General features: G+C 37.5%; 2 protein-coding genes across 2 annotated transcripts; both read left to right on the top strand.

Annotated features, from left to right (window-relative positions):
- Positions 1 to 684: 684 nt before the first annotated feature.
- Positions 685 to 1,743, top strand: LOC132601755 (uncharacterized). Its single transcript, XM_060314820.1, has one exon. The coding sequence runs from the start codon at positions 685 to 687 to the stop codon at positions 1,741 to 1,743; it is 1,059 nt and encodes a 352-aa protein (XP_060170803.1).
- LOC132601754 (uncharacterized) lies at positions 1,744 to 3,171 on the top strand. The gene has a single exon (XM_060314819.1). The coding sequence runs from the start codon at positions 1,744 to 1,746 to the stop codon at positions 3,169 to 3,171; it is 1,428 nt and encodes a 475-aa protein (XP_060170802.1).
- The last annotated feature ends 6,807 nt before the right edge of the window (positions 3,172 to 9,978 follow it).

The following is a 9,978-nucleotide window of genomic DNA, read 5'->3' as shown; positions in this document are numbered from 1 at the left end:
TACACGCCATTATTCACAATATCCAGTAATTTCCTCCAATTTCAAATCAGTTTTACAATTCTTCAACTTCCTTTTTTTATCTCTAATTAACTACTCATTAATTTAACTCTAAACGTGTTCGGCTTGTTCTCTCTCCTGGTGCACGGTAGGGTGACTAAAGCTAAAGTGCACCATCGACGGAGATGGCACGAGGAAGGCGTCGGAAAGAACAGACCCAGGCGACGGTGGTGCAGATGGCCACCACGACTCCTATTGGACAACTAAGACAAAATACGGCTGCGTCGAACACGGGAGAAACCACCAAGAAACAGAGTAACACAACCACTACTGGAAACCCACCAGTAGGAGAAGCGGTCACTACGCTGGTGGTTCCACAGGTGGAACTAGCAAAGATGCAATGCGCGAAGGGCAAAGAGATAACGGAAAACACAGATCCTAAGAGTTGGCCGAAATTAGCTGAAAGTGGATTAGGTTCGGCAGCAAAAATGGAATACATACGAGGACAACTATTTGGACCATCGACTAGCAAGGATAATCAGCCAGTACAAGGTGCCACAGAACCATGGGTCAAGCTATTTCATGCACCTAGATTAGGGGCAAAAGGTATGAATCTTACTCATTGATGGGCAAAGAATAGCCCAAATCCAGGAGAATGAAATTGAGCAGGAAACTGCAAAATGGAGAATGGCACTAATTCTGTATGTGGTCGGAGATTCCCCATCCATTGGAACTATTACTAGATTTATAGGGGCCAATTGGAGATTCTCATACAAACCTAGAATTTACTATCACAATGATGGATATTTTGTTGTGCTATTTAATAGTAATGCCGATAAAGAGGAAATGTTATTTTCAGGACCCCATACTATCAATAATAAACCACTGATTCTGAGAGCTTGGAATCCAGACTTTAACTTTGGGGATGAAGTACTCAGGACTATCCCACTCTGGATAAGATTTCCAAATTTGCCTATGAACTGCTGGGGTGGTCATACTTTGAGTTGGATTGGTAGTGTGTTGGGGTGCCCTATCTACGCGGATGAATGCATGACTAGCATTGAGAGAGTGTCCTATGCTAGAATCCTGGTGGAAATGGATGTTACAAGGGCATTACCCTATACTGTTAAACTACAAGATCCAGAGGGGAATATCTTTATACAGGAAATGGAATATGATTGGAAACCTAGTTTTTGTCCTAAATGCTTAAAGATAGAGCACGTATGCAAGCCTGCACCAGAAAGGAAGGAGCCTGCAAATGAGCGACCTAGAGGGCCGAGACCAAGAGCAAACAAAACGTGGGTACCAAATAAGGCGGGTGACCAGATCATTCAAGTAGCTATAGTAGCAGGGGACACAATGAATGTAATAAAGGATGCTTCGCAAACTAACAACCAAGTGCCTCCTGCACAAGAGGCAAATGAGGCAATGCAGAGTCAACCTATTGAAAGAGGTGTGACACAAGCAGTTAGCAACTATGCGCAGGTGCTATCTACTCCTCCTGCTTCACCTGAAAATGTAAAGCAAAGGAAGGATGCAACTGAGCCTATTCGGAAGAATGCCAAACACACCAATTTAGCAAGAGTGCCACAGCAATTGAAGCCTAATACTATAAGCCAGGCCAGTATTCTCAGTCCTTTGATGGATAAGATTAATAGAGAAATACTGGACATGGGGCTGACTACTATACATGATCAAAGGACCAAAGGGGGTACCACAAACTCTCAAAATCCCTATGCTATATAGATGAGGGTGGTGACATGGAATGTAAGAGGTTTGAATAATGGCCAGAAGCAAAATGACCTCAAGAAGTTCATCGTAGATAATAAAGTAGATATTATAGCAGTGTTAGAACATAGAGTAGCACAACAAAAAGCTACTCCTATAATAAAAAAAGTGGCAAGGGGATGGGAGTCAGTTTATTATTATTCACCTAATAGGAAAGGAAGAATATGGCTAATGTGGGATCCAAGATACTGTGAGTTCTCAGTGCTGCAAATGAAAGAACAATACGTACATGGACAGGTGCGAATCTATGCTACCAATAAAAATTTCTTACTCACAGCAGTTTATGGGTTGCACACTATAGTGGATAGGAAGCCTTTATGGGATGATCTACTCACTCTTGCACAACAAATTACTATTCCTTGGCTTATAATGGGTGATTTCAATGCTGTTCTTGAGATTGAGGATAGACTTGTGGGATCTCCTGTACAAGCAAATGAAATGGTGGATTTCTCTAACTTTGTCCAGAGTGCAAGTATGCTGGACCTGAAGGTTGTTGGCAGGGAATATACATGGACTAATAATCATGTATTTAGCAGAATTGATAGGGGATTGGTAAATGCTAGCTGGGTTCAGATGTGGGATGCTTTGGAGATTATAGTAATGGCACCTGAGTTCTCTGACCACTCTCCTTTGAGTCTGACTGTGGAGGAGAGACAGACCATGAGAGCTAAGCCCTTCAAGTTCTTCAATTGTTTAGCTACACATCCAGACTTCAGAAGTAGTGTTCAAAGGAATTGTCAACAAATATGCAATGGTCGCCCTATGGAGAAGGTGTGGAAGAAAATGCATAGGCTGAAACATGTTCTCAAAAAACTAAACAATACAGAGTTTAAGGGGGTGGATGAAAGGATAGCATTAACTAAGCAGAAACTTCAGGATATTCAAGCCCAAATGATAGGCCCTAATGACCATCAGTTATATTTTGAGGAGCAACAAAGGGTGAAAATAGAACTTGAAAAATGGTACCAGATACAAGAGAGTGCAATGAAACAGAAGGCAAGAGTAAATTGGCTGAAATTGGGAGACTCCAACACAACCTATTTCCATGCTTGCTTAAGGAATAGAATGGCACAAAATCACATCCGAAGCTTAACAACAAATGATGGGAGACTGATACAAACTGATGCACAAGTGCAAGAGGAGGTTGTGGGGTTTTACAAACAATCATTGGGCACAGCTGCTTCGCACCTTCCCATTGTCAGAACTGAAGTTATGCAACAGGGAAGGGTGTTATCAAGGGATCAACAACTAATATTAGTAGAAAATGTGACCATACCTGAGATAGTTGAGGCAGTGATGGACATTGAGGATAACAAAGCACCAGGGAGTGATGGTTACAATGCTTTCTTCTACAAAAAAATTGGGACATTATTGGAGAGGATGTGAGGGCTGCAATATTGGATTTCTTTAACTCTAATACTCTCTACAGACCAGTAAACTGCACATCTGTAACCCTAATTCCTAAAGTCAAACATCCAACATCTATCAAAGAGTATAGGCCTATATCTTGTTGTAATGTGCTGTATAAGATAATAACTAAGATCATTACCAAGAGGATGAGTGGTGTACTTGAGAATCTGATTGATGGGAGTCAATCAGCCTTTGTACCTAGAAGGCTGATATCTGATAACATAATACTGAGCCATGAGTTGGTTAAAGGGTACGCTAGAAAGGGAATATCAGCTAGATGCATGTTGAAGGTAGATCTACAGAAAGCTTATGACTCAATTGAGTGGGTTTATTTAGAGCAGGTACTGGTGCAACTTCAATTCCCTGATCTCTTCATCAAATGGATAATGACCTGCTTAACATCTGTGTCCTACTCTATCAACCTGAATGGTAATCCCACACCACCATTTGCTGCAAAAAGAGGATTGAGGCAAGGAGACCCCATGTCTTTTTACCTCTTTTTTATAGCATTGGAATACCTAAATAGGTTACTCAAGACGCTTCATAGTGATGGAAGCTTTCATTTTCATCCCAGATGTGCTAAACTCAAGGTAATACAACTCAGCTTTGCAGGTGACCTGCTTTTATTTAGCAGGGGGGATGTACTCTCAGTCCAAGCTCTGTTCAACTGATTTAACCAATTCTCTCAAGCTTCGGGACTTAAAGCAAATTTGCAGAAATGCTCTATCTATATGGGTGGGGGTGAAGCAAGCTGTGCAGGATCATATACTTGAGGTGCTTGGAATTCCTTAAGGGGATCTGCCCATTAGATACTTGGGGGTGCCCTTGAGCACCAAAAGATTGTCTATTGCTCAATGCCAACCTCTGCTGGATAAGATGCTGGGCAGGATTACTTCTTGGACTACTCGATTCCTGTCATACGCAGGGAGACTTCAACTATTAAAAGCAGTCCTATTCTCTATTCAGACTTATTGGTCCCAACTGTTCTTACTGCCTAAGAAGGTTATGAAGGTCATAGAAAGGATTTGCAGAATTTTCTTATGGACGGGAGGAGTAGATACATCGAAGAAGGCCTTAATTGCCTGGGAAAAGCTGTGTTTGCCAAAGAGTGTGGGAGGTATGAACATTATCAACATTCATTTGTGGAACAAGGCAGCCCTATGTAAAATGCTATGGAATCTCCACAAAAAGAAAGATGTGCTATGGATATAGTGGGTTCACATTTACTATAGGAAAACTAGATCTTTGTGGGATGCATGTCCTAAACAAGCGTGTTGGATAATTCAAAAAGTTCTCAAAGCAAAGAAATACATTGAGGAAGCAGGTATGACCGAGGCTGAGCTAATAGCACTGTCTAAGTTCTCAATAAAGAAAATGTATGACAAGTTGATAGGTGATTGCCCAAAAGTACCTTGGAGAAGACTCATATGTAACAATTATGGAGCTCCAAAGTGGTTGTTCATCTTACAGTTAATAGCACATGAAAGATTATACACCAAAGATAGATTGACAAAGTGGGGGATGCAGGTGGATCCATTATGCCCTTTGTGTGAGAAAGTGCAAGAAACAGTGAACCATCTATTTTTTGAATGTGATATCTCAGCTAGCATATGGTCTAAGTTACTACAATGGCTTGGAATCAGCAGAAGACCTACACAATGGGCTGACAAGGTGCAGTGGTGCATTAGCAGATACAATGGCAAAAATAGTGGAGCAATTATGTATAGAACAGTCCTAGCAGCAGCTGTGTACCATATATGGCTGGAGAGAAACCAAGTTGGGTTCCAAGGAAGAAGAAGAAGATCATGTAATAATATTGTGAAGTAGATTATCCAAGAGGTCTATGTTAGAGCAAGCATGAAAGCAAAATTAGCTAGTCACATTAGTTCTCTTAACTGGTATCCTTGCTAGATTAAGGTAGGATAGGTGGCTACGAGTGAATGGTGGGTGTTAGTAGTGGGGCAGATCACCTGGGCATGTCTAGGTAAAAAATTTAACTCATGATTCAAATCTAATTCCCAAAAAAGGTAAGAATCTATACTGATTTTTAATTTTCACTGTGTATTTAACCTATATTTTGAGGGTTTTTTTTCGTTTGAATCCGGATTGCAACTCAAAATAATTAATTATCAGTGTTTGTTCTTGGTTGTTTTTTCTTAGATTCAAGTGAAACGGCTAAGAAAGCTTCTACTCCGATGAGAAATACAGGTATAGAACCCGAATTTGAGATTCGTACTTTTTCTTTGGGAATTTCTCAACATGAAACTGCCATTGCAGGCTCTTATGCTGAGAATCGTTCAAAAAGAATTAACGATCCTAGGCGTTCTAAGGATTATGTTGATTCGAAGAGTAAACAACAAGAAAAAGTGAAAGGTTTCTCAAATAGTGAAACAAAAGAAGAGAAAGGCTGGTGACAATGTTGTTAATATTAAGGGAAAAAAAATTGCTAAAGCCAAACATAATGTGGATGAGGATGATGATGAAGAGGTATATTTATGTTGTATTTTCAGTATATTTAGTTTTTTTTTTTTTTTGGTTCAGTTATTATAGATCCGTGAATTAACCAAATCTATATTTAATGTGCATTTTAAGTATATTTTCTGTTGTTATTTTTTTACACATGTTTCTTCAGTTAATTGGGGTTTATTGCTCTTCACCATAACTGTAATTTTAAAGATTTTTAAGTATATTTGTGTATAGTTTGTTGACAGTTATTACAGTTCTGTAATTTACATATTCAGTCAATATATGTCAATATATTTTCAGTATATTCGTATATATTTATTGTTGAATTACATTATATGTTTTCATTGTCAATCACTGTTTTGTTTCATATTTGTATATATTTTTTGTTGATCTCCTTTTTACCTGATTGTGTTCACTGTTTTTTGTCAATCATACGTGTTTTTTGGCATGTTGTTTCAGGTATCTAAACTTTTGGTTACCAAGCACCCTGCTGTGGCACCATCTATGTGTAGATACACGAATGTTAATGTAATGCAAGATATTATAGGCAAACTAACAGACCCACAGATGGATATGTTTAGGAATTCTTGTTTTGGTAAATATCTCAGAATGCAGGAATTGGATGTACAAGCACAGATTTTTCGGTGCTTTATGGTCAAAGAACTTAAGGGCACTACATATAGGTGCTTTACATTTGAAATAAATGGTAAAGTTCTGCGTTTTGGCCTTAGAGAATTTGCACTGATCACTGGGCTAGATTGTGTATCTGATGAAAATGATTTTGTTTATGATAACTCAAAACCGAATAGGCTTATGGTTGAATATTTTGGTAGAAATGAGGAGAACCAACTTCCAGTTAAAAGACTCGAGCTTATTGAGTGTTTCAACAAGACAGTTTGGGATAATAAAGGGGATGACGTAGTCAAGATGGCAATATTGTATTTCATAAATACGTGGGTACATTGTGGTGAGGCAAACTCAACAAACATACCAATGATCCATTTTGATGTTGTAGAGGACGGGAGATATAATGAGTATCCTTGGGGTAAAGATTCGTTTAGAGAGTTGGTTGTAAGCATTGGGCAGAAATATGTTGGTTTTAAGAAATATTATAGGATTCATGGGTTGCCACTTGCTATGCAAGTCTGGTTGTATGAATGTTGCTCAAAAGTCCCGTCCACCATTGCAGTTAAGACGGGGAATTTAGTTCCCAGAATTTTGAACTGGCGGACTACGGAAAGAAAACCAGAATTCAAGAAATTGATGGATGGCATGTTCAGAGACGACAAAAACCCGGTAAAACAGTTTTTTAACAAACTGAACAGTTATATTTGTTTGTGTCCTTTACCATTTAACTGTTTTAATTTGTTTGTTTTTAATGGTATATTTTGATTATATTTTGACTATATTTATGAAATAAGTCATTTGTGATCAATATATTTTGACTATATTTTCCTTATATTTTAGTATGTTACCAATGTAGATATATATGGTAATGTAGTTTCTATATTTTGTTGTTCACAGTCTTGTAGATTTGAGGAAGTTGTGCCAACACCCCATGAGTTGGAAACTCTTAATTTGCCTCTTGTTGCACATGATATACCAGACATCAAACATGGAGTTGATGGTGTACATGGTACTAATTTGGTAGACGATGATTACGATGATTTTAGTACCACACCACCGCATTTGTCTAGTGGCAAACAGCAACAAAGGAGTGCCAATTCTGATTCCCCGCGATGCAAGAAACGGACACAGTTTCTCGTTTCTGTTCCTCCTTCCAGGAAACAACCATCACGGAAGGAATCTCGGATAAAAGGGACAAGCAAACCAGATGCACCTACAGGATCCGGAACAAATGAGTTTAAACTGATAAGGGAAGAGATTCAAATTTTCAAGAAAGAAGTAGGTGTTTGTTTTCAATATGTTTTTGTTACTCCATATTGCTTGTGTCAAGTAATTAACAATTCTAATTCTATTTTTTGTGTTTCAAAACTGTAGGTGTTTGACTACATGGATAACAACTTCAAAAAGTTGTTAGATGCAATAAAGGGCAATCAAACACCAGATAAGGTAAAAATCAAAACTAAAAGTTATGTTCATTAAATACATTACAGGCATTAACAAACCAGTTTACCTTTTTATTAATAAGATATTTTTTTTGAAGCTCGCTGATAGTAAAGCCCCGTCACATCAACATGATGTTGGCATACAACACTCACATGAGAAAATCCAACGTCATCGTTCTGATAAAGGCACACCAACTGTCAACGACGTAGTCGAAGACAACACGGTAAAAATGGAAATTATTAACTTTTTAAGTTATTTTGATATATTTATTGGAAGACTATATTTTCTTTTGGAAAATTTTAAAGGTCGGAGACACAATGTTGCAAGCTGACTTACATACTGATGGTGGGATTTCTCAAGGCAATCAAAGTGGCGGTGCAGTAAAGTTTTCAACCAAAGAGAATCAAGGTGGTGGTGCAACTTCCGCGCAGAGGAGTCATCCAGGGGTACTCATTTTTTCTTTCACTTTGCTATATTTGCAGTATATTTTTCAAAGTAAAAATATTGGAATTTTTATTTGTGTTTAGTATTACCTATAGTGTATTTACATATATATTTTTCACATAGTCATTTGTTTAGTAGTGTTCCATTTGCTGTATCTATTTGTGCTATTTTTGTTATGATTGTGTTTATATATAACAGTAGTGCTATATTTGTTTTGGATTGATATTTTAATAGTAGTTTTTCATATATATTTTGGCTATATTTTAATTGTATTTTGATTATTATGTTCAAGGTTTCTTATTCTGGTTTCTGTTGACTATATTTCAGATATATTTTTCATATATTTTGTCTATATTTATATGAAACTTTTAACTTTTATAGTAGTGCTATATATGTGTATATGTGTATTTGTTTTACTAATGCCTTTAAATTTATTTGAACCATGTTTTTATTGTTTTAGGTTGAGGGAGTTGGGTTGCCAATTAATGATCCGGTTTCTGTTGTTGACGTGGATAAAAAAACCGGAGTTAAAAGTGATGCACAAACAGATGGAGTGCCCATAACACCAATCCCTTTTAAATTTGATGTAAGTACTGAAATGTGGCTTTTAAGTGCCAATCACATATCGGTTTGATAAGCAATAATTGACAAACACCAGTCGTTTTTTGTTTGTTTTTTATTTCAGGAATCTCAGCAAACCAGTGATATGGAGAATGCTAATGCTGAATTTAGCGCATCAGAGGAAATGATAGCGGACTTTCTAGTCAACTGTCCTTTAGCATGTGTTATTCCTCTCGGTCCTCCTCCAGCACCACACGATGATCAAGCCGATTTGTTAAGTTTAAGTACCCCTCAGAATCCAGACGATAACCCGATAACGATCTCTCAGTGGATGATTCCTGATTCTCAGATACCAATCCAACTTGGAGTACAACCAACAACTGGACAAATTTCAACTAATGAAACTGAACAGCAAGTTGGAGTACAACCGATTGTTGGCCACAGTTCAAGTGATGAAATTGGACAACAAGTTCCTGTACAACCAAATGCGGGTCAAAGCTCAAGTGGTGAGACTGCACAACTTTCAAACCCTGAAAAACAAATCATTGTCCATCCAGGGGCTGCCCGAGAAAGGAAACCAAGCAAATATAACCTGTCCCCTTACTGTCTCAATTTCAGCTCAGCGGGTTCTTCTGCCAAAAATATCAGTCCTTGCATTTATCAGAAAAAAACACCCATTTGTTAAGCACCCTATCAATGCCCCGTTAGATACTTCGTTTCTTCAAGAATATCAAAAGTGTCTTGAGAAGGATCTGTTGAAATCGCACAACAAAAAGTAATTATTTTCACAACTTATTTTTTTAGTTTCCAGAAATCAATTCTTAATAAACTTAACGTATGTTCTTTCCATTGTTGATATACAGGAAGACAAAGGAAAATCATTACAGAAAGAACAAGGAAGGACTGGATCGAAAATCATTACAGAAAGAACAAGGAAGGACTGGATCCTGCGGATGCCTTCGGTTACATTTAGGCGTTACAATCGTATCCGACAAAAACTGGTTCTACTTGTTATCTATGGATGGGCAAATTTGGACTGATGAGGTTTGATGTCTTTCTGCTTGTTATCTAATTTTTTTATGTTTTATAATAGAATTACAATGTGATGTATCTAGAGTATATTTTTTACTATATTTGACATATATATATATATATCAGAATTTTGTATTTACGTTAAGACTGTGTTGTATTTTAAAAATATTTTCATCATTATATTTCCACTATATTTAATATAGAGACATT

This window comes from Lycium barbarum, chromosome 7, assembly GCF_019175385.1.
Source record: "Lycium barbarum isolate Lr01 chromosome 7, ASM1917538v2, whole genome shotgun sequence".
NCBI lineage: Eukaryota > Viridiplantae > Streptophyta > Magnoliopsida > Solanales > Solanaceae > Lycium > Lycium barbarum.
The sequence above is the reverse complement of the archived record's forward strand: the minus strand, read 5'-3'. Positions and strand labels throughout refer to the sequence as shown.

What these genes read in the sequence shown, in the direction of transcription:
- LOC132601755 (XM_060314820.1), top strand. Translation starts at nt 685, where the DNA reads ATGGCACTAATTCTGTATGTGGTCGGAGATTCCCCATCCATTGGAACT.
- LOC132601754 (XM_060314819.1), top strand. Translation starts at nt 1,744, where the DNA reads ATGAGGGTGGTGACATGGAATGTAAGAGGTTTGAATAATGGCCAGAAG.